Source organism: Parasteatoda tepidariorum, chromosome 8, assembly GCF_982258835.1.
Source record: "Parasteatoda tepidariorum strain Cologne lab strain chromosome 8, Ptep-v5.0, whole genome shotgun sequence".
Taxonomy (NCBI): Eukaryota; Metazoa; Arthropoda; class Arachnida; order Araneae; family Theridiidae; genus Parasteatoda; species Parasteatoda tepidariorum.
In genome coordinates this window covers 6,948,287-6,974,082 of record NC_141762.1, presented here as the reverse complement: position 1 = coordinate 6,974,082, position 25,796 = coordinate 6,948,287, and the positions used below count along the sequence as shown (strand labels likewise).

General features: G+C 26.6%; 1 protein-coding gene across 2 annotated transcripts in view; it reads left to right on the top strand.

Annotated features, from left to right (window-relative positions):
* The first annotated feature begins 997 nt into the window (after positions 1-997).
* Positions 998-25,796, top strand: part of tapas (tudor domain-containing protein 7 tapas) — a 71,975-nt gene continuing 47,176 nt past the window's right edge. Inside the window, exons 1-7 of one of the 2 annotated variants that reach the window (XM_087149768.1) lie at positions 998-1,275; positions 3,540-3,655; positions 5,181-5,286; positions 6,332-6,428; positions 16,228-16,362; positions 16,446-16,785; positions 19,890-20,105. In XM_087149768.1, coding sequence (XP_087005894.1) covers positions 3,556-3,655; positions 5,181-5,286; positions 6,332-6,428; positions 16,228-16,362; positions 16,446-16,785; positions 19,890-20,105 — 994 coding nt within the window. In that variant the 5' untranslated portion in view covers positions 998-1,275; positions 3,540-3,555. Of the gene's footprint in view, positions 1,282-3,539; positions 3,656-5,180; positions 5,287-6,331; positions 6,429-16,227; positions 16,363-16,445; positions 16,786-19,889; positions 20,106-25,796 lie in introns of both variants that reach the window. The other variant, XM_087149769.1, reaches the window with a different exon arrangement.

Below are 25,796 nucleotides of genomic sequence, written 5' to 3'. Positions count from 1 at the left end.
ATTTTTATTATTATTTTCCATCCCCCTTTTTTCTTCTTCTTTTTTCTGTAATTTTCTTTTCTTTTTGAACTTATTCTATGAGTTCTATTTACTTTGCAGCTTATGCGCAATAAATAAAACCTTTTGTTTTTCTTATTTTCTTCGTGTTTTTTGTTTTTATTTATTTTGCTATATATATATATATATATCATTGTCCAGACGTCACCGTATTGCCCGTTTAGCATCGAAGTTCTAAGTGATCTTGCATGAGATTGGGACTGCGTATATAGTCAAGCAAACATAAAGGAAAGGGACCGATATCCTACATGCAGTGTCATGGTGAATAATAGTCGCAGATCTCAAAAGCCTTCAAGTTTCCATAACAAATAAACACCTCCGGGTGTATTGAATCGGAGATAGATCGTGCTTTGGTTCAGGTCAAAATAGCGATCTGTGAATTTATGGAGTGTGAATGTGCCCTCCTTGTAAAAGAGGATGTGACGCATGTATGTTGTCTCTGGTTCATCCTCAGGTATATTTCCCAGACAATCGCCAAAACCCCATTATGAAGATCTAGTATTACGTAAATAAAAGTACACTCCACTTTCTAAATGTATATTTTATAAGAATTTTTTATTTTAATAAAAAAGAGGCAAAATAAATCTTCTTTGTTCAGCGTTGGAAAATATTTTGTATTAAAACGAAAAGTTTGTTTTTCAAAACATTTGAGTATCCCCACTCGTCTCAGGATCAAGCACTTCCGGTAACGGAAAATCTCAGGTTCTTCATTTTCCTCTGCTATGATCCATGGATCAGACGTGTCGAATGCAGTGTGAATAGACCTTAAAACCAACTGTTCATATGCTCATAGTAAAATGTATGATCATAGAGAAAGCATTTGTAGGATTTTTCTAACAATTTTTAATTTTATTTCAATCTTTTTTGTAAATACTTTATTTAAAAAAATTTAAAAATAAATTACTTGCGAGTATAAGTTAACTGTCAACCTTATCCTCTCACTCTTTTTTTTTGTGCGAAAATCTTAATTGACAGAATAAACGTGAACTGAAACCACTGGTTGATAAGTATTTCATTAATTTTAAAATTTCATTATCTGGATCGCTAGTAAAAATTTATTCAAATAAAACACACGTTCGTACATCTTTTAGTCTTTTATATTAAACGAAGGAGCTGTGAAAGTTTATGACTATGTTGTCAACATAGTTTTTAAGCTCCAATAACTCCCCTGATGGTATTGCCGCCGATGTTCTGTTATACTAAATTGTATTAGGCTTGGTATGTGTATGTAGTAAATCTTAAAGCTATACTTAATATTTGTTTTGTAATATTATAATGCAATGTTATAAAAAGCATATTTATAATTCAATTTTGATTGCCTGTGATTTGTAAAACTGTCATTACACTGTATTGAGTTCTTTGGCGATGTTCCACTGTATTGAGTTCTTTGGCGATGTTCCACTGTAATGTATTTGTTAATTGCTGATTAAAAATAATCATAAGCTTATTCATTAATGTAACAGGTAATGTAATGTGTCGAAATCAATGAATTGAGTTTACTACTGTATACTTTTTCATAATGGTTGTATTATTCCAATGACAGTGATGCCAACTGCTACGCTTTTTGGCGAAAATTTTAATAAATTGGTAGCGAATATAACTTAACTTAACTTTTAGAATATGGATAATTATGTCAATTCTTTAAAAGTGTCACCTGGAGATATGTACAATAAAGTTTCATGTGATACTTTGAAATTTTTATATGTAGTGGTTATATTTCGTGACCGGCAGAAATTTTTTTTACACTGCAGTGCACGTTGGCCTCTTTGCATTGAATTGTTTGTTACTTTGACTTATTATTTTAATTCTTGGTTGACTTATCACAACCATCGTTTTGTCAATATTTATTGGGTAACAGGATTCCTAATATTTGACTTCGTAGATTTGGGATTTCTTAATATTTTCCAAAATCTATGAATGAAAATCTAAGATTCGAAAATTTAAATTAATTATTTAAACTGTAACACGGGATAGACTGTTATTTCAGATGAGAACATTTCCGTATTATATTCTGTGGCAGAATAATAGCTAAGTCAGCGACAAGTGACAAACTAAAGGGACGGAGATCCATAAGCAACGTCGGCAATCTCGGATACTTTTAAAATCAGAAGCACACTGTTCTCAAAATGAAACCAGAATCAGTAACTAAGTCTACTGTGGAGGGTTTATATACCGTGCGGATGTTTGTAATCTGATATTGCCAATACCAGGGATATGACATATGCGCTTAAAAGTCAAATGATATCACAGTATATTGTACTGAAGGTAGGAGAAATTTCTAGCTACGGGGAGGAGGTACCGTTAATATTACGCTCAAGCCTTTGAGTTCTTAACCCCTACATCAATCAAGAGCCATACCGCCACTTCCTCACTAACGGTAGGTAGAGGAGCGGTGGGTACCGAGAGGAACAGTGACATTCAATAACTCGGTATTACTGAAGAAAATACTTCCGAATACCATTACCGCGGTATCAAAGAAAAATCGGTATTACGGTATAGGTATATTGCCCAAGCCTATTCCGAATATCATTATCGCAGTATCCAGGGTTGGCAAGATTTTGCCGCAGGTGGAAAAAACCATGGTAAATACTGGTAAAAACCGTCCTGGCAAAAACAGGTTTTTGCCAAGCAAATTGGCAAAAAGTGGCAAAAACCTATATTCTCCTAGATAAGAAGACAAAAACACATTTTTTGTACACAATTATTCCTAAAATTGAAATATATACTATGAATATAAATAATTACAGAAAAATTAACAAAATTATTATTAAATCATAATTAAATGATAATGTAATAATATATCATTTTAGTAGTTTAAAACATTATTGATTGGAAAATTTGTGATTATTCTCTTTTTTCCAGTGAAATGAACTTATTTTAAATTAATATAACTATAATTTAAAGCATAAAATATTTATCAACATGTGTAATTAATTATAATTATTGTACAAATAATAATTTTTTATAATAAATAATAATATTATACAAATAATAATATTTATTTGTAAAAAAGCATTTATTTTAGGATTCTAAAATGAAAAGAGATCAAAAACTTTCAATCTTTTAAAAATGATTACCCTTATATTAATTATTAATTTAATATGTTAAAAATAATTTTTTCATGTAATGTATCAAAATTATTATTCCTTATGATTGATTTAAATTTGTTTCAAGTATTTTGTAATAATATTTAATCAGCAATTTAAATAATTTGGTTTTAGCCGGTTTTTACCAGGTTTTTGCCACTGTCCTGGCAAAACCCCCTTTTTGCCGACAAAAACTCCAACCCTGGCAGTATCATAGAAATATCCATAAATGACGGTATTACAGTATATTGCTTAGGCCTAGTGATAATTCAATAAAATTAAACTACTGATGTAAAACCTGCTTTTTATTTTTTAGGTATTTTAATTCTTTATTATGTTTTTTTTCTTCTCATTATTATGAATCGTGTTTAGGTAATTTTTATATTTTTTTTCCAGCAAATAAATATACCAGATGACCATGGCCAGTTCAGATTTAAAAACCTCTGTTTTAATGAACCTTCGGTCGGTTACACAGAGTCGAAAAGGAGGAGTTCCTTTAAAATGTCTAGAAAGTAAGTGTTTTTCTCATTTAACTCATGTTAGAATGTTAGACAGTATACCTGCAGGTGGACTAAAAATAAAGTCTGTTTTCAGTTTTGGAGGGTTTATCCATAATAATCATTTTAAATTCCTAAATATAAAGTGCTCAAAATTGAAACTTAAACTGAAAATATCACTTTTATTTAATCATTTTTTTTTCCTCGCAAATCAGAATTCTATTTGCCTCTTTGAGAGGATGTCATACTCAGTGTTGTCTTGTCAGACTCAGTGTCAGTTCCCCCCCTGCCTGCCCTTTGACTCCTATAAATGTGCCCTTTTTGTAAAAATAAGCTGCCACCACTTGAAACACTGCCTTTTTATTTAATTCATTTTTAATGAAATAACTGTTAAAATGATCACATACAGAAATTATCTGTGTTGACAGGTTTAGTGCTGCTTTTTATTACAAACATTTATTTTGTTCAGATTGTTCTCAACTGCTTAAATTTTTAGTTTCTCTTTTTCCAAGGGGTATATTTGTAAATTTCTTAAGAGATTTTAAAATAATTTTTTTAATAATTGCAAAATTTTTAAATTTAAACTTTAAAGTATTTTTTTTAGTGCACATATCCTAGTTATGATATTTTTTAAATTGCTTAAAAATATTTTTAGAGTACTTAAAAAAGTGCTTAATTTTTGTTGAAAAATTTGACTGCAAGCCCTTTATTAATATGCTCTCTTATGGAATAAAGAGAATTTACATTTATTGCTAGAAATTTTGTATCCTGTTTAATTCTGGAACCTAGATAAAGATGTATTATTACTTTATTATTATTATTTTTGTTTTTAATATTTAGGAAAATTAAGTTGGCAGTATGGATTTATTTTAAGTTCATGCTTGTATCAGGGTCTATTCTAGACCTTAAAAAGAGCAGGATGCTAGAAACAAAAAAAAGTTGCTATTTGCAAAAAAAAAAAAAAGGCATTGTATTTCCCAAAAATTGTGTGATTTTAAAGACCTTAAGTAAAAGTTAAGTAAAGCTTAAGTATTATTTAAAGTGCTTAATTTTTCATTTAAGAAAAATTTTCTCAAAAATAATCAGTTCAATTTAGAAAAAAAAAACAACAAAAAAATCCTCATAAAAAATAACACACTCAACAAAAAATGTTTTAAAATTAACTGTGATTCTTGTATTTTGAAATGTTGTGTGCTATAATGTATTAAAGAATATCAATATTCAAAAACACAGAAATGGTTGAAAAAAGCAGTAAATAAATAACAATTGCTGAAAAAATGATTGGAATGCTATGTGTATTAACTTCTGAATTAAGCGTGGTAAAAAGTGATTAAAAAACATTGAACTAAAAAAAATCAGCACGAATAGAGTTTAAAAAAATGTATATAATAAGGTTCAAAAGAAAGACTCCATCCAAAGGGTAAACTCCAAAACTCCATCTTGAATGTACCATGCTTTATATTTTTACTTTCCTAATAAATTATTTCTAAAATTAAGATTTGTCATTTAAATCTAGTGAATGAATTATTTTAATTTTCAGGAGATTACAGAGATCTTTTAGGTACACCCATACCTTTTAGAGATTTGGGATACTCATCAATACAGGCCTTTCTCACAGATATCCCTCATGTTATAAGTCTGAAGCAGTAAGTTACTCTCAGTCTTTCATTTCTCCTGCATTCTTTAAAAGTTATCTTTGCTTTCATTTTTTTTTTTTTTATTCTCCTATTTTTAGCCTCTTCTGTGTTTTGTAGGTACTTGCTTTTGAAACTCCTTTATATTTTTTTAATTTGAAACCCCTTTTTCTTAAAAAAAAAAACAATAAATAAATAAATAAGAGCCTGTCTGGGCTTAATGTCTATGTGGTAAAAAAATAAATAAATTTGAAGCTCTAAAACGTAAAGTTGCTGTAACATGAGTATTTAAAGTGGTAGTTTTATTTACTTATAAATGTCGGTTTTATTTTGACAGAATCCACTACCAATCTAATCATTCTACTTCCTTCAAAATTTTTGAAATCTGTTCTAAGGTTATGGTGTTATGCTGGTTACCAATAACCATTTTCTAAATATGGCCTGAAAACTGAAAAGTAAAATAAATCAAGAAGTATATGATTACCATGTGTTTCATCTCCAGAACAAACCACTTATTACAACACTTCATTTAAAGACTAAGATAGTTTTTAGACAAGAAAATTTCAATACCAATTAAAACCTGAACAATAGCAATAAAAAACTCTGAAGTTTTTTTCATTGCTGATCATGAATTTGCATACTTAATTGTATGATCTTGATGTAAAAAATATTAACATTTAGTTTATTGTGAGATAAATAAAAATTTTTGTCAAATTTTTTGTTTTGGAAAAAGTCAAAAGTTAAAATTTTTTGAAAATCACGTTTAAGTATTGACTATATATTTTTTTCGAAGCTCAAAGCATGAAAGTTACTTTTGAAGAAAAATACTTTTAATTATATTTTTAATTGTACATATAATCAAGTTTTCTCTGCATGACTTAGTGTTTTTAAATTTGTTTGAAATTAAACATCCCCATACACACTGACAAACCTTTCAACTGAACTAAGTTTCAGTAACTAACTCCTGTGTACACAATTTTGAAAGTATCCTAAATATTTGGATTTTATTGTAACGTAAACTATTTTTGATTTTATTTGTATTGCTAATATTTTTCAGAAAAGAGGGACAGTTAATTGCTGAGGGAGTTGCAGATTCCACAACCGCTCATATTGTTAGCTTAGTTAATCGTCAAAAAACAGCAAAAGGTGCTCCGGTAAGTATTACTTTATCAGAGTTTTTTTCTCCCCATATTTATACATTTTTATGGGACATGAAACTGAAAGTGATGTAATTTTCACATTTATTAATATTTCCTTATATGTATAATAATCATCCTTATATGTAAAAATTGAGCTTTTAAAATAAGTTTATATTTTTTATTAATTAATTTTTATTTATTTTTTGTAAATGTATTTTATCGGGTTGAATAAAAAGTTTTCCGCCAAAAAAGAACAATCTTTTAAAATGATAAATACGTTATAGCAAAGCTAATAAGGATAGTAATTTCCATTCAAATCAACAATGAGGAAAACAAATGTTATAAATGAAATAAATTAAAATTTATTAGAAAAAAATTTAATTATTAGTAAAACATTATGTAACAGTAAAAAAGTTAAGAAATTAAAACTAAAAATATTGATTTTTTTTTTTTACGTACGAAACGAGTTAACATTAAGAAAATAGTTTTGAAAATGTAAACTGAACTAAAAGACTTAATGAAGTAATAACTAAATAATCTTTTCTAACTCTGTTTAAATAAAGTAAAACAAAACATAGGCAAAAAGAGATAAATGGTTAGTAGATCTCAAAGGGACTAAGATAAAAATGAAACAAAGGAACAAAGATAAAAATGAAAATTCTTAATCTATGCATATATTTATCAGGCAGTGGCGTGCCAGCCGGGGGGGCAGAGGGGGCAGTCGCCCCCTCTGAAATTTTAGTGAGGGGGCAAACAATATATATCGCCCCTCCTGAAATTTAAACATTCGAGAAAATATAATCAAGTAAAATTCCGATTAAAAAATAGTCAAAAAGTAAAATTTTAGAAAAAAGTAACTTTTTAATTGAACTTTGTAGCTATTTTCCTAGTAAAAAACCTAATTTTCCTCTGAAATTAAAGTAAGAGGTTATAATAAATATAAAGGCAAGAAATAAAGCCAGGTAAAATTGGTAATTTTAGGAAAAACAATCTTTTTTCTTTTCAATTTTGAAGCTATTTTTCAAAAAGAAAACCATATTGTCTTCTGAAATTTAATAAAAAGGCCTATATTGCGTTTCGCCCCTTCTGAAATTTAGACATTCACAAAAATAAAGTCAATTTAAATTAGTAAACTTAAAAGAAGAAAAAAAACTTTTTTCAACTTTGAAGCGATTTTCTAAGAAAAAAAACTTTATTTTATTCTGAAATTTAAATGAAGGGTGAATAATGTACTTCGCCCCTCTTGAAATTTTGAAATTCGTGATAATAATGTCAAGTTAACTTGATAACTTTAGAAGAAAATAACCATTTCTTTTTCAACTTTAAGGTTATTTTCGAAATCAAAAACTTTATTTTACTGTGAATTTAAATTGAGGGGGCGAATAACGTGCTTCGCCCCTTCTGAAATTTAGCCATTCTTGAAAACATAGTTAAGTTAAATTGGTAATTTTAGAAGAAAAAAAAGAACTTTTTCTCAGCTTTGAAGCTTTTGTAAAAAAAAAATGTAAGAAAAAAAAACACTATTTTCTTCTGAAATTCAATTGAGGGGGCGAATAGTGTGCTTCGCCCCTTCTAAAATTTAGCCATTCGTGAAAATAAAGCTAAATTGGTAATTTTAGAAGAAAAAAAATTTCAACGTTAAAGTTTTTTTTTTAATTTCTTTTCTTCTGAAATTTAATTGAGGGGGCGAATAGTGTTCTCAGCCACTTCTGAAATTCGGAAATTCGAGAGAATGAAGTCAAGTTAAATTGGTAACTTTTGAAAAAAAGTACTGTTTTTTTTCTACTTTAAAGCTATTTTTGAAATTAAAACTTTTATTTTCCTCTGAAATTTAATTGAAAGGCGAATAATTTGCTTTGCCCTTATTGAAATTTAAACATTCGTGAAAATAAAATTAAGTTAAATTGGTAATTTTAGAAAAAAAAAACTGTCTAAAAAATTTTCGTAAGACAAAGACTTTTCTTTTACATATAACTTTCTATATAATTAAAAGAAAATCTCATCCCAACGTCATCTCTTTTACCCTTCCCTGGTGGAAAGAGCAATAAAATGCAACCTTCACTGATAAAAATTGGTTTCAAAGCCACCCCTGACCTTCAAAAATTTCCTTTCCACCCACTTTGGCATATAATTCTGGTGGCCAAGCCACCCACAAAGACAGTTATTTGACTCCTCAAAAACAGTCACCTCATGTTACACACTATGGGTAAAAGTACTTTTGCTTCTTAAATTTTCATTTTTATGGCCTTTTACTCCTTTGTCCTCTTTTTAAAATGTCTGATATCCACAGAAACATATCTTATTTGGATATCTCTTCGTAAATCGTCTCAAACAAGCAATTATCCAGATTTTCTGAGAAAACAGGTGTTTTAAGCTTTTAAGGGATCTAAACTGGGGAGGACTTGTTGACATTTTCTCTGGTCTGGTCTTTTTGTGATGAGACATTTCTTAGACTAACGTAAATAAACGCTCTCTGTTAAATTTTCTTTTTAGCTCTTTTAATTACATAATTTAAGTTATCAATTTCAAAAGAAAACATATTTTTTTATTTTGTTTAATTGTTTTAAATTACTTGGGTTTTTTTTTGTCGTTATTTTTTTTACATCAGTTTGATAAATTAAATAACAAGGAAACGTAAAATAGATATCGAAGGAGGTAAGCAAATGTTTTCATTTCATTAAATTATTTAATGCTTTAATAATTATGTATTTATGTACTATTTGAATTGTTTTAGATAGTTGTTTGTATAATAAATGTTTTTATTATGTTCGTATATCAAATACATTTAAATAGTACATTAGTTCATGATTTTACCGTTTGTTGTTGGTGTATGGATTAGTTTATATTACGAATTTAATTTTTTTTAATTGTAAAATGATATTTTGAATTCTTTTTGTTTTTAAACAACTTTGTTTTTATACAAAAATGAAATTCAACCTTTAATTTTTTAGGAAAGTCCTAGTCAATAAAAAAATAGTAAATGAAATAAAAATAGTAAATGAAATGACGTCGTTGAAATAAAAATTTTTTTTTTCGTATTTTCGATTATTCTTTCGACTTTTAGGAGGTACATTTTAATATCGGTTCTTTAAGATCATCAATGTCTTTATTTTATTGAAATTAATTTTCTTTTGTTCTTTTGGCACAAAAGTGATATTTATTGTAGTTTAATATACTAAAAATAAATAAATAAAAATGACCGAAAAACTATTGATTCTAAAAACAGGAAAATAACACGATTGAGAATGCATCATATCAGCTCTGAAAGGTGTTTTTCTTTTTCCTTTTTCTGATTTTTTAAATTTATCATTTTATTTTTATCTTATATGATAACTATTATTATATTATGTATATTATATGATTACGTAGAGCAGAACTCTAACACCAAATCTGTTATACATTTACTCTCTCTCTCTCTCTCTCATGTGAAATAAACCATTTTAAAAAAAACATTATACACCAACAATAATTTGTATAAATAATGATGATTCGTTTAAATAATGATAATTTTTATTTTAATACAAACAAATTAACTCCCATTTTTATTTTCAGCAAATTATTTATTTAACAATTCAACAATTTATTTATTTAAAAAATTATTCTTAAAAAAAGGTTCATTGAAAATTTCCATAATATTTTATTATTCTCAGTAATAAAAACCTTAATTAAACAAGAAACTTATTTTTAAGAATGGGGCAATATTGGAGGGAAAAACACATTCCGTAACAATGGAGGGAAAAAAATTATCTGCATAATTTTTGTAGTCTTTTTTTTTAATCATAATTTCATAGGATGCTAAAATTGTGTTAATTAACTTTGTGAAAGCTTTTTTCATGAATATTTTTCTGAATTTAAAGTATTAATTTTCAAAAATTTTAATGCTGAAATTATAAATGTTGTTGATAGAGATTAAAAAATTAATGCGATCAATACTATTGTAATTCATCATTTCCTTAAAATGTGAATATTTCTCTTTATCAATTGAATATTTTTATTTCCCGTTTTAAACATGACAATTACGACTAAAATCCAAATCAATTAAACTGGAACAAGATGAGAAAAATACTACACATAAAACTACTTAAATTTTATTTATTTTTCCGCATTTGGTATTTTATTTTATTTTTCTTTTTAAAATTCAGAAGCAAATAAAATTCATTGTCAAGACAAGCCATTAAAAAGAATTTTTTATTTAGGAAAAAAGCTGTATAACCTTTTTCTTTGGTATTATATTTGCTTTGGAATTTCAAATAAATAAATAGTCCCCCATCATGATTGTTTACTCATATATGACGTCGCGAATATATATATATTTACATGCCATTCTGATCAGAAGTTTCAATAGGCAAATTATTCAAAAAAGAATCTTCTTTAAAATACAGCCATATTTTTAGGTCCCTGTACACACTGGAGTAACGTAACTTTATTTTTAGCTCGATGTTAATTATATAACTGATGAATATTTTTTTATAGTGGCTTTTTAAAAGAAGAGCATATGTGATACATAAAATCGTAAAATTCCATCCAATTTCTATAACACGTGTTGAAAATTTTCAATTCTAAACATATAAGTGATTTCATTTTTTATAACTATATATTAAACAGATTCAAGAAGTTTTATAAAATTGACACTTCATGACTTGCATTATAATTAGCTTGTTGACTAGTGATACTTTATTTAAGACTTTTTATGATTACTTTAATTATTTAATTTTAAGTTAGACGCTTCCATTGCCAATAAGTGATACATGCGCCAGTTTTATAAACTTTAAAATCAATACAACAATGCAGATATTTACTAAAATTGTCTGAAAAATTAAGTTTAAAAATAATAATAAAGTGATAACTTAATGAATTAAATTAGCTCCAAATGTTATTATTCTTTTTTTGATTTTACAATATCATTTAATTTAATACGTCATATTTTAACCATATTATATATAGACAAAGCTATACTTTCATCAAAGTTTACATTTTATATTAAATCCATTTTTTGATTTTATAAAACCTTCCAAATACAATTTTCAGTGTCTGACCTGTTAATTCCATCATACCTGTCTTTCTGTATACCGGATAATAATAATAATCTGAATCAAAATATTTTGGTTTTATTTGATGGCCTGTAGCCTTAACAGCTTCGTTTAAAAACAATTTTCTTTGATAGACAATATGAATGAAACTTTGGTGTTAAAATTGTTGTTTCATCAATTAACATAAATAACGCACGTCGCATGTCGTTTTTATCATCAGTTCTCAAATTCATTATATCCAATTTTAAAAGTTCTATAACTAATTTGTTTTTCTTTTAGCTTGCGTAACATAATAAAACTATAACTTATAGTTCAATTAAAAATTAATTTCAGAAAATTTCTTAGAATTTTAAAATTTATGTATAAAAAAAAAGCTTTTTCTTATAAAATAATTTCAGAAATCTAAAAGTATGCAAAAATGAATATAGAAGTATGCATCAAAGAAAAAAATGGGATAATTTATTTTAAGATTTCGTCTGAAAGAGAAAAAAGAAGTCCCTGGGCAAAGTAGAAATCGGGAGCCATCACCGATTTTATAGTTAATACATTCAATGTCAATTTCTCTTCTACTAATCAATTTTCAGGATCTCTTAAAACGAAAATCCTCGCTTTAAGTTCCAATTGTTCATGCGATTTCCTGACAATTTTGAGGAATCTCAACTAAAATTATAAATTGTAGCATTTAGAAGAAGCAAACAAATATTCAGCTTCGACATTGACACCCAAATCTTAAAAAAAAGTTTAAAACATTGCTCAATTTTATAAAGAATTATTAAAATAATTAAATATCCAATTAGTAGTAAATTATATTTCGTTTTTTTTGCATCACATTATTTTTACTAGTAGAAAAGCGATAAAAACAAAGATAAAAGAAATCTATTGCCTTTTCATATTCTAATTGGCCAGTTAAATGTGAAAATTTACGGAACATGTACAGAAACGGCTAAACCGTGCAAACGCAAACTATTATTTTGTTCAAATTTAAAAGTTATTTCGTTACTCGAGTGGTGAGGTTTAGCACTTTCTTGTAATATCTCGCATGCTCACGCACTTTTAATTTGTGATTCTGTGCAGTGCAGGTACTTCAAATAATAATTATTTATGTACGTGTAATAATTATTTATGTACGTGAACTAGCAAGAGGCTAAAGCTTTCTATTTTGTAGCAAAATCAAACAATGTATTGAGCGTAAATGAATAAATAAACAAAGCGAGCATTCTTAGATCAAACAATCGCATTTTCATAGGACTCAATTCGGATAGTTTGGGAGCCTAACTTTAAATATGCGAAATAATTAGTGTAAGAGTAGACGATTTTAAGACTCAAGAAATTTCCCCCACGAAAACGTACTTGCTTTGAATAAACTTTTTCATTCAACGTATGCAGATTCTTGACCCTTAAAATAATGGGATAGCCGTAATGTGGAGAAAAAAAAAAAAAAACACAGTCCGACAATTTAGTCAGAGCAAGTTTAGAGCTTTCTTATGTTTGCGATTTGAATATTTTTGTTATACACAGGGCTGTCGATTCTAAGGTTGTTCAGTGATGATCAGTAATCTTTTAATTTATTCCTTTTTTTTGTGCGTCAGACAGAGTTTAATGCATTTTTTGCCAGTATACCTGACTCAGTAATTACGATTTTTGTCTGACATTATTTACTTTCTATATTTGGTCATGTATTATTGAAATGCTTTTTCCGAACATTTTAATTTTCTAACTTCGTAGTTTACTTTGATTATTTGTTAGTTATTTTCAAAAATATTTTTTTTCGGATTTTTATTTTCTTTATAATAATTTCTATTCCTCTGTCCTTGTTATTTTTCAAACATTTTTATGCTAAATGAGAATTTTTGTGATTAATTTTGTAACCAGTAACTCTTAATTCTCATTATTAAAATAATAAGTCTTAATAAAAACTATGTTATAATACAGCAAATTTTTAATAAGTACAGCAAATTTTTCAGATTTAATCTTTGTTTAGTTGTAATAATTTTTTTTAGATTTCATTTTTATCGGATTTTTGCTTTTACGTTTATGTTAATGATATTTTTGTTAATTGTTTTCTCTATATTTTGTTAGAATATTTTAAATTCTTTAAATATATTTCAATAAATTTATACTTCAAAATTTTTAAATATTTTAAAAGTATATAACATAATTTCCTAATATCATTTGGTTGATTATTTTAAATTTCCATTACAGTTTTTCGCTATCTAATTTTGTTTCGAATAACTATAATTCAAAAGATAATATTACATCGTTAAGTTAAAAAAGCATGTAGCCTCCAATATAGAATAAAATTTTGGTTATAATTTTACAAGTAATAATGTGTTTAAATTATACTTCTGTAAATAAGAAACATATTTAAATATGACGCTTTGGAAATTAATTCCTTCATTTGTTTTAATTTCTTCATCATGAAAACTTAATATGATAAAGTTAATTCTACTTCATTGAATTACTGCATATTTATATGTTTAAAATTGTATTTTTTTTTCTTTGTTTATATTTTAAGCTTTACCTTGGAATAAACCAGAAAAATCAGAAGACTTGTTAGAATTCAAAGTTATTTTAAAATAAGATTTAATTTTAGAAATCAATCTCTTTTACTCCTTCATTTATTTTAAGGTTTTTGTACCTTGTGCTTATCATTAAAATTAAGATATAGTTAATTTTCCATTTTTTTGTAAACTGAAAATTTATATTCATAATTAAATTCAAATCAATGCAAATAACAATGTAAATCAAAATGTAAATAACAAGTTATTTTTAATTCAATATGTTTTTGAGGAGCGAAAAACCATTCTATGTCATTATGATTAAAATGTATCTATAAAATGTATTGCTCAGCATTAATAAATTTAAAGGAGAAAAATTACAAAATTCATTAATTAAATTTTTTAAATTTTAATACACTTTTTTTCTTTTTAATTAGTTTCGGATTGATAAATAATTTTTTGTTAACTAAATTGGTGTGGATGTAATAGTTAAATCATCGTCGTCATAAACAACGGAAATAGTTTAGATAATTACAATTAGACAAATTACAATATTAAAATAACACAACTAACTTTAAAATATTAAATCAAGCAAAGCTTATGACTTTGCATTGGCTCGCCCCCCCAGTGAAAAAAAAGTTGGCACGCCACTGTTATCAGGGTTAGATCATATATTTACAGACTCCTTATACTCCTTGGAAATAAAAGAAGTCTCCAAGGAGTACTTGGAACTACTTAGATTTCCAAATTAATCCTTAGAAACTCCTTAGATTATTGTGTTGCATAGATGAACTTACTAAGTACGCTGATGAATTTGCTGTCCAAACAGGGAAACTAAATGATATTACTTCGTTGTCAAAATCTAATAGTTTAAGAAAAGTTTTTAAAGAATAAAAAATTTAATTGCAAGTGTTAGAAGAAGAAAATAACAGCAAATGATTTTTATTTTACACTTTATATTTACTGTGATTTTTTTTTTTGTCTAAAATGCCTTAGATTTTATGTATTCAAATTTAAAAATACAAGATTGGTAGGTTTTAATGTTAATCTTTAACATCTGTACTTTAAAAATATTTGAAACTGGAAAATGTATTTATGTGTATAAGTGATAACTTTGTCAACAGCTGAAGTTAGTTTTTTTTTCCATTATGCACAGATAAACTTATTTATTTCCAAGTGTTTAAAAGCTCTTATATTTTCTCTTATTTTAAATTCAGTTGCTCTAATTATTTTATTATGGTTTTATTTTTTGACCTTTTATTTTAGTTGTTCCTTTCTTAAAATTCTATTGACATTCATTTTAGAATTTTAATTTATTTACTTTTGTTTTGCTACTAAAATGTCAACTATGAAAAATAATGATTTTATACTGTATTTTATTTATTGCCCTACAGTTTTCATTTTATTATCATTCTCTCTCTTTTTTTTCTTTTCTTGTTTGAAGTTTGTAGATCCTGGTAATTACGTTAATGATTTGTAATGTCTTATAAATTTTTTTATCTTGTCTTATTTTATTTATTTTTTATGTATATGTTTGAGGGCTAAAGGCTGTTTACGGATATTTAAATGATTTTTTTTTATCATGTGTATAAAAAAAATACACAATTTAGTAGATAATCAATTAAAATGGTTGATCTTATATTGTACACAATAAATTTTATAAAATTTTGTATTCAATTTAATTCTTATAGATATTTAAGCATTTTGTTTACTGGATTGTAGTTCAATTTTAATTGCATTTTAATTTTTCTTATTCTTAAGTTTTTTTTTTTTATTTTTTATTTTTTTTATTTTTTAACAAGACCTAAAAATGTCTTATAAGCATAAAAGTAAAATGTTGATTCTTAAACTTTATTTTGCTAAATTATATTTAGAATTAGTTTTCTTTATATTTCATTTTCTGGGAGGTTAATTTTTTATGTTTGTAGCAATATTAAGCAATAATAATGTTACTAAATATTGGTATGTAGCAGTATTACAGAATGGAATGTTTCATACAATTATTTAAGTGAAATTTCCTTTTAATAGTTATAAATAATTAATTCTTTTTTTTTTCTATAAAAAAATAGAATTTTAATATTTGTCTGATTTTTTTGAAAAAATATTTGTTTTGAATGCTTCCAGTCATTATTCATAATGTCAAACATTTTTTTGAAAAATTTTTAAAATGTTTTTATAAGTTTATTTGTTATTTCTCTTTATTTGATTCTACATTTATTGTATAGCTCATGCATTTGTAGCTATGTTTTTTTTTATTTTTTACTAAAACGTGTAACATTATTTTAGAAATCTACTCGACGGCCTAGTGCATATCCTAGAAGAGGTGCTGCTCCATCAAAATATAGTTCACGCAATATAAAAAGTTATAGTCCCAAGCGTAATTTTTATAGAGGTTCCTCCACAACTAAATCTGATACTCAAGTAATTTTTTTTTCATTTTAAATATTTTTAGTTTAATTTTCCATACTCATTTCGTTATAAATTTAATTAATACTTTGTTATAGAATTCCAAACCCCAGTATCACGAGCCAGTTGAGACTAGACCAAAAGTTTCTAAACCTCCAACTCCTCCTCCGCCAAAAGGACAGAACACGCTCCCACCAAGGAAATATGATATTCCTCCACGATTTTTAAGGTTACAGCAACAAAAGAATAATACCGTTGAAGAACAAAGATTTAATAATGTTGAAGCAGATATTGCAAGGCCTGTAACTCCAGATTCTCCTCCAAACTTCATAAGTGAACCAGTCAGTAATAATTACATAAGAAGTCCTAGACCTTTACAGACAACAAGAAATAATATTGAAAGAAATGAACCCATTTCTAAAAGACTAGAATCTGCAGGTAAATAATAAAAGCTATAATTATTATTCCGTGTTCTCCCTACATATTTTTTTTAGAGTGGACCACCCTGCTGGATTCAACAAATGTGCCCTCCTTGCCTTTTTTGTAAAAACATGCTGCCAAGCTTTTTTATTCTTATTCCATTTTGAAAAAAATTAATTCACAGTTTACTTAATTATTACACACTAGTAAAATTATCTGTGTTTATAGGTTTAATTCAGATTACCATTACAAATATTTGTTTAGGATTATTCTCAACTGGTTAAATTAAAGTGGTGGTTACTGGTTAAACTTTTTTCAAGCAATATTAATATTTTTTAAGTGATTTTAAAACAGGGTTTCGCTAAATTTAGGTCCTTGAAAGTCCTTGAAAAACATCTTATGTCCTTGAAAAACTTGATAGGGTCTTGAATTCATCCGATACTGCCGGCGGCCCTTCACTATCGGACGCCGCACTATTGTACACGTCCCGATTAATTTTTAACAATTAGTGAATTTTGAACTTAACGCAGGCATTGATTAAAAACTTGACGCATGCTCTAAATACGCATATGTATATAATTCAAATAGTTGAATAAAAACCAATAAAAGGATATTGAATATACAAAAAAATAGAAACAATCCTAGTTTATAAAATAGATTTTAATAACTTTCTAAGTAAAATTAAGCATTTTCTAATTGTAAAGTGAAGTAACCATTAAAATATAAATAAAATAATTAATATATCAAAAACCATTAAAATAAGTTTGAAATTTTTTAAAAATAAAACGATCTTACTTTTAAATCAACAATCTAAAATCCTGTTTTAGAAATAAATGATAAATCCAAACAAATTTTGTTCAAAGAAAAACTTAAGGATAATTTATTTAGATATCTCCTATCACTATATATTCATATCACTGCACTTAAAAATTTCTCAAAATCAGAACTCTCTTTACCAGAGAAAATTAGGTTTACTAGTTCATTGTTTATTTCCGTCACTCACACTTTCAGCCTCAATTTCGGTTTCGTTTTGTCCCGGGATGATTTCCGTTTTTTTAAGCCATTTATCATAGTTTCTTTTTCTCTTTTAATTGTTGACAACTTAAATGCAGCGGTATAATTTTTCTTCTTAATGGGAGGCATTTAAAATTAATAACTTAAATACAAGTTATGCCAAAACAAAACAAAAATATTATAAACGAAACAAAAATATTAACGAAAGAAAAATATTAATAAAACAAAAACGCATCAGAATTGAAGATAAAATGATTAAAAAATAATGAGCTGAGGAAGATCGAAACCAGACAGAAATATGAGCAATGAAAAAAAAAAAATACTCCCAAGCATATAAAACAAACTTCTATATTTAGCATTTCCTACCCCTATTTTCACTTCTCAAATCAGGTTTCTTTTTTTTGACTGCCTCCGCCTAGGGCGGTCTTTCTTTTATTCCTGTCTATATATAGGCAAAGCATTGAGGTATTATATTTGAAATTAATTATTGCCACAACAAGCATTGTTGCTTCCATTAAAATAGAAGACAATAATTTTTAAAAATGGTCTTGGATTAAGGTCCTTGAAAAGTTCTTGAATTTCAATCTCATCATAGAGTGGAAACCCTGTAAAACTATTTTTTAAACAAATACCTTTTTGTAAAAAAATGCACCTTTAAATGTTCATTTTCTTATAATTTTCAGTTTAAATTATGGAAAAAAGCTATCAAGTTCTTTTTCAATAAATCATTTTTTGTTAGTTTAAAAAAAAATTGTAGAGATTGTTTTTTGGCATGCCTTTATTTTCATAAACTACAAATTTTTGATAATGAGAGAGAATTACTTTTTGAAATATACACATAGTATTAGAGGGTTATTAAAAAATTTTTGAGAATAGACTTCAGTTATTTTATAACAGGGTGCGTAGCGTTTGTAAAAAGTACTTAAAGGTGCTTTTTTGGGGATTTCGTTTTTAAAAGCTTTTAAAGGTGCTTTTTTCAGCTGGCGTTTTTAAAAAGTGCTTTTTTTCCGAATAATTTTTTTTCTCCCTTCTGTGATATCTAGTGGATCCCATGCATTTCACAAAAAATGGGGAGTTTGCTACGTAATCATTCATGCGGACTTCATGTCGTACCCACGTTATGACTTGTGTATGCGCGCACACTTTAAACCGAAACCCGAGTGCTCCAATTCGGATAGAGAATAACAGATCCTTATGAAATGTTTTTCTTTTTAATTTTTTTAATTTTGTTCTTGTTTATTTCATTTCACTTCTAACACTTTTTTTGACGTACTTTTTTTAAGGGTACTTTTGTTCTGAGTTCAGGGTCAAGTTGAATTCACTCGGTGATGTGGGAAAGTTCTGATTGTTTCGATTTATTCCCGTTTCTTTTTGGGTTTTTTTTTAACGCTAAAACTGTTTATAAAAAGTTTTTGTTTTTCAATAATATCATTGATTGAATATGAATTTTTTAAGTGCTTGAAAATTTTTGTAAAGGGCTTGAAAAGTTTTTAAAAAGTGCTTATTTTTGATTCAAAGATTTGGCTACGCACCCTGTATAATATTATACATTTTGATAAACTTTTGCTGTGTTAAGTGAGGGCCCTTTCTAGAGAGGAAGCACCCTGCCCTTTTTTAATACTGAGGAAAGCTCTGTTTATCTTTCGACTTGTTTGCCATAAACTCTGATTTTGCAAGTCCAAACCAATCAATTTTAATAAGGGCTTAAAACATGTAACAGAATAACCATATGAATCAAAAGTGTTTCTTTTTTAAATAGTAAAGTAATTATAGACACTTTGGTAATTACTGTCCTTTTTAAGTGCATTTCAGGTTAGTATGGTAATTTTTTAACTGAAGTTTTAGCCAATTAAAAATAAAGGCTATTTCATTTCTTTAATTAAACCATCCATATTTAATAAAATTTTGTTATTTTGTACAAATTAAAAATTACGTACTATCATGCAATTTTTTTGACTAAAATTAGGACAGCAATAAAGTCGTACACATCTCCATCTTAATGCTCAGTTTATAAATTGAATTTTAAAAAAATGTCAAATAATTTTACAATCTAGATTATTAAGTAACTTCCCTGTGTTTTTTTTTTTTACACCCATTTATTTTTTTAGCTACATCAAAAGAATATGTAGAGATTTATGCCAAAAGTCGTAATCTCGATCTGCACTACAAATCAATAATGTCAGGCCAGAAAAAGAGGAATCGAGGCTATTATTCAAGTTTGACCCTGGGTCAGAAAAAGTATGATTCTTATCCTGCATATGCAGCTACTGCAGAGGAAGCTGAGGAAATTGCTGCAAGTGTTGCTGTCCAATCTATTCAGAAAGGTAATGAAGTTAGTTGTGGTTATGAAGGACGCAGGGTTGTGCTTATGAAGGATAATAATCTTCAGATAAGAATTAATCGTTAATCTTAACTACTGTCTTGTGTAACCAAACAACTCCTCCTGCTCCAATCATAGTTTGGGACTGCCTGCTGCTAAGGAATTTTAAAAAAAGTATTTCAAAAAAGCTGGAGATTAGCTGAGCTTTCTACACTTTTCCAGACCAGTCAAATCAAAACTTCTAAATGTTTACTCTGCAACCCTATTTGAAATAATTTAACACTAGATAAGCCGGGTTTTGGACTTCCTAAGACTGCCATTTAAGGTAATTTTGATCCTCATAAGAAATTAACGTTTTTTCGAAGTAAATGATTTTTTAAATCATGAATATTGTTGAAAATACAAGATTTTTTATATTTTTCTCCATTTCTTTTTTTAGCACAATGACAATATTACATTATAATGTAATATTATATTGCAGACTATTCTTTTGCATGAGCACAAGTAAGAAACAAATGACTTGAATATAAATAGTATATACATAAGCACACATATATACGTAAGCACACATGTTTTGTAATGTTAAATTCCATCACTTAAGCATTGGAGTAGGTGTATATAGTATGTTCGTGTGACGTGAAAGTGTCAACGAAACATGACAATAACAATACTATCTCGTCCAAGATTATAACAAATGTAACCATTTATAATCAGCATGTACAGTACCCTTCCAAATTATAAGAGACACTTAAAATTTCTAAAGACTTTTCATTTTTCAAAGTGTCATAACTTTTTAAAAAATGAATCAATTTTCATAAAAATTTCAGGATATCATAATTAGGTCTTCTACTTTCACCTAAAAATTACTAATTTAATTTATCTTAATTTTTTGCAAAAAATTGCACATTTGAACAAAGCAATTTTTTTTTTTAAATGTCAAATCTGACAAGTTGCTACTTTGTAACAAAATTTTTTGCATAAAAATTATTATTTACACATTAAAGTACAAGTCATTAACTTTAAAACTGGCTTAAGTGAATGACTTTACGATTTTTTTTGACCCAGATATGAGATTTTGAAAATTTTTTGTCATTTACAGTGAAGGCGAAATTGTTGCGAAATCGAAAATTATTTAGTATTATTTTTTTGCAACTTTCTTATTCGAATCAATTAAGTTTTTTATTTAAAACATTATTACAAACAAGAACATTATTTATAAATTTGCAATAACAATTTTAAAAAACGACAAGAAATTTTTAAGAAATTTAACTTTATTTTGCCACCTATTTTCTACAAAATTCAAACTTTTCTCAACTCTGATAAATATAAACTTATGCGAACCTTACATAACAAATAAATAATTGATAGCTAACAAATTTTCAATAGAAACTAGTCAATATTTTGATCTCTTTAAGCTGAAGAATAAAGACTAAATAAATTCACAATAATTTCATTTTTACTATAAATGACAAAAATTTTTCAAAATTTCATAGCTCGGTCAAAAAAAATCATAAAGTCATTTACTTTAGCGTGTTTTAAAGTTAATGACTTGTACTTTAATGTGTAAATAATAATTTTATGCAAAAAATTTTGTAACAAAGTAGCAAATTGTCAAACTTGAAATTTTTTTTTTTTAAAAATTGCTTTGTTCAAATGTGCAAATTTTTGTAAAAAATTGAGATAAATTAAATTAGTAATTTTTAGGTGAAAGTAGAAGACCTGAACATGATATCCTGAAATTTTTATGAAAATTGATTCATTTTTGAAAAAGTTATGATATTTTGAGAAATGACAATTTTTTAGAAATTTTAATTTTCCCTAATAATTTGGAAGGGTACTGTATATGGTTTCTTTTATACGCAATAACGAAATTATAATTCAGCAGCTGAGTAAACAAGCTACTAATTGAATTTCAGATACAATATAATTTCCGATAAACTGTTGCGTATGACATTTGTTACCTCAAATTCTCTAATTTCTGTTCTACAATTCATATTCATAATATTTGCAGTTCTGTAAAATCAAAAAAAAGTCATGGCTTAAATGAACATTTTTCTTGTAAGGGTCAAAATGACCCTTTTTTTGTTGTTGCTGTTCTAGGTATTTCCATTAATTTATTTTACTAATCAACAGAAATTTTGATCACCCAACACAAAAATCACCCCAACGGCACTTCTAGTGTCAACATTATAATCTTAGCATTAGCAGAGCTCAAGACAACTGGCTTGAGGAGTTTTTTAGTTAGACAAGCAGTATTATTTCTGTCTTAAATTGTAAAGCATGATTCTTGTAATTTGTTTTAAATGATAGTTAAATTTTACTTGTATATGTTTCCAATATCTTGTTTTGTAACTTGTATTAAGAAATTTCAAGCTCTCTTTAAAAAGAAAAAAAAAGTTTTGTTCTTAATTTATAATTTTTGTTTCATATGCTGAATGCATTCTTTTGATAAATATGATATGCATTCTTTTAGGATCTCTATGTCAAAAATTTATTCATATTGTGTTTCTCTAAGTTTTTAAAACAATGTTTTAAACAAAATAATGACTTTTGTTTGTTGGGAATAATTATATAGGAAATATTCTTCAACACTTATTAGCTTTCTCAAAAATATATTAATTCACTAATATTTTATTCCTGTATTTCACTTACCCAATTATTAATAAAACATTTTATGAAAAGGTCCAAAATTTGGGACAAAAAATTGTGGGTTGAAAAAAAAATTTTAGGAAAAACTTATTAAGTCTTACAAAGCTAACTCTCTCTATTAATATTTTCTTGTATCCATTTCGTTATTTTTGTATATTTCACTAAATTATATGTGAAAAATATGTTATGAAACATTTTCTGGGGCAAGTTATCTTTCAGTGGAGAAAAATAACACATTAGCAGATCTATATAGGCAAAATTGAAGCCAAACTTCAATCATACATTATTTATTTTTTTGTTATTAATAGTTGGAGAAAATTAAAATAATTCTGAGCATTAAATTTCTAAGTTGTTTTTCCTTGATGCAGGTGTTAGATCAATTCTCAATTAAAAGCCGTGAAAGTTCAAATACAACTAACTCTTCTTGTTTTGAAGCTCTTTTTTTTTTTCTATCAGTGAATAAGAAATAAAAAAAAATCAATATTGATAGATGGGCAAAGCAAAGAGCTTGAGAATTCATGTTAAAAATATTCATAAATATGGAAGTCCTGTGTCCAAAGGACCTGTAATTTCCAAAGTTTGTTATCACTGATCTTGAAGAATTTCATGGTGTATCCCTCCACTTATGTTATGTTGCAAATTGAATAATATTGTCCTATTGTAAAGAATAAAAATATAGTTTTGTATATTTTTGAACTTGCACATTAAAATAAATTAGAAATAATATCCCAGAACTCATATGTGCTTAGCTTTAGATGGTTAACCAGCCATAGCTATTATTATAAATTAGTTCCCGTCAGCTTCATACATCATAGTACAAGTTTTTGATTTTTGACATCAGTCTATGTGTATCTCTTTTTTTTTATTTTTTATTTTTTGCAAGGAACTTACTGATAGTCATATATTGACTTACTTATTTTTGAAAATTATGATCTCAGTATGTAATTTTTTTTGTCTTTAAATTTTTTGAAGCTTTTAATATTTTATATCATTTAATTTTTCCTTATAAGTAATCAAGTTTTACTAGTATTTTAAGGTTTTAAACTTATATTCTTTTAGGTTTTTTTTTTTTTTTTTTTAGTTGAAACCAGATATTTTAGTTATTTTTTTGTTTTAGCATTTTAATTTAGATTTCCTGCTTAATATTTTCTCCTTAATAACACAGTTTAGGTCATTTTAAATTCTCGGTCCTGGGTTTTTAACCGGAGTTGAAATGTTGGACTTATCGTTAGAATATTATAGAGATAGTCTATTCAAATTTTCACTTAATCCTTGGAAAGGAATAGCATTATATTTCAATTGTTTTTTTTTCTTATTATAACCTGGTAATCTTTGTATAATTATAACCCAGTAATTATTTAAGTATATATTTTACTATTAAATTCACTAAACTATATATACATTAGATTGAATACTCTTTCTTAAAATCAGACTTCTTGTTTTGATTTTAAGAAAAATTTATCTATTTGGTCTAACTTGAGTTAAGAGTCAAGCAAATCTTTAAGACTTCTTCAAGATGATCTGACTTTGCAGCCTAACTTTAGTGTATCTCCGATTTTTGTAAATTGAATTTTAAAGAAGTGTATAAGCTATGTTAATAAATTAATTTTCAAATGTAAAAGGTTTTGATTATCAGGGGTGATTGTGCTCCAGAAAAAATTCTTATTTTTCGCTAACCGTGATCTGAAAGTTTCTGGAAATCCGAAGTTCAAAAGTTTCAAGAAATCATCCATCACATTTATATATAAAAATTCTTTTATATTTTATTTGAGAATATTAGAAATAGAATTTATTCTTGGCATCTCTCATTTATAAATATTTTTTCTGGTAGAATAATAAGTGTGATTAGAGATAACAGTAAACTTACACATTTAAATTATGCTGCATATTCATTTAAATTATGCTGCATATAATTCATTTAAAATATCATGTTTTGAAAATTTCAATTATAATTTATCAAGTTATAAATTTTTTGAATGATTTTACTCAGGAAATTTTAAGGATTTTTGAGTTGGGCCCACAATCACCCCTGGATTATAGTAAAGTGATGCTATGGGAATAATAGAAACTAATTTCTCTGATAAATGATATCCTAAAATTCTCAATTTTTCTAATGTTCTCACAATCTTTCAAAAATTAGGTTAGAAATTTCTTCCGAAATTCTAAGTTAAATTTGTTTATATTTTACTTGATTATATGTGCATGCATCCTTAGAAAATGTTAATAAAGTTATTTGCTGCCTTTCTAATAGCATATAAAACCCAAAGAAAATAATGGAATAAAACTTTGTTGTTTGATTGGTGACTGTGATTCAAATGTTGAATACCATAAGTGTCAACAATCTGCAAATTTATTTAACTAATTGAACATCATTTTGGGAAAATTTAAGCTGAGATATCCCTTCTAATCTAAAAATTTTGAAACTTCAAAAACATTCCGAGGAATAAGTGTTGTCTAAACGTAGTTAAAAATATTTAATACAAACATGCAAAAAAATCCATTATAATTATACCTAGCAGACATTCTGAAGATTATATATATTTCTGTACACTTGTATAAATTGTAAATTTAAATGATGTTAGGTATAAAGTTAACTAGCATAAATAAGCTTTCTTTTCTTTAATGTTTTCTTATTAAGTTTATAGAATATTAGTAAGATAAGCATTTTCAAAAATTTAAAACATAATTTCCCGGTGGAGTTAACTGATCTACTAGGGCTCAAAAAATTTAAAAATTTCTGCATGCCTTACTGGGTGTGTTAACCTACAGCAGTGTTTCTTTACTTATGGGACTAAAGGAATATTTCAGTGTTTTATCATGGTAAGGTTAGTAATTTTGAACTATTGGTAAATTTTTACATATTTGCCATTATTTTTGAAAGTGGACTATTTCCATTTAGAAAATGGTATAAATCTGAGGCTTTTAAGGATTAGTATTTGAATGTTTACAAAAATATTGCAAAGATGATTCAATTTGGGTGATGTTTTTAACATTATAATTTAAGAAAACATCAAAATGCAATAGTAATTATTAAAATTATGAAGAA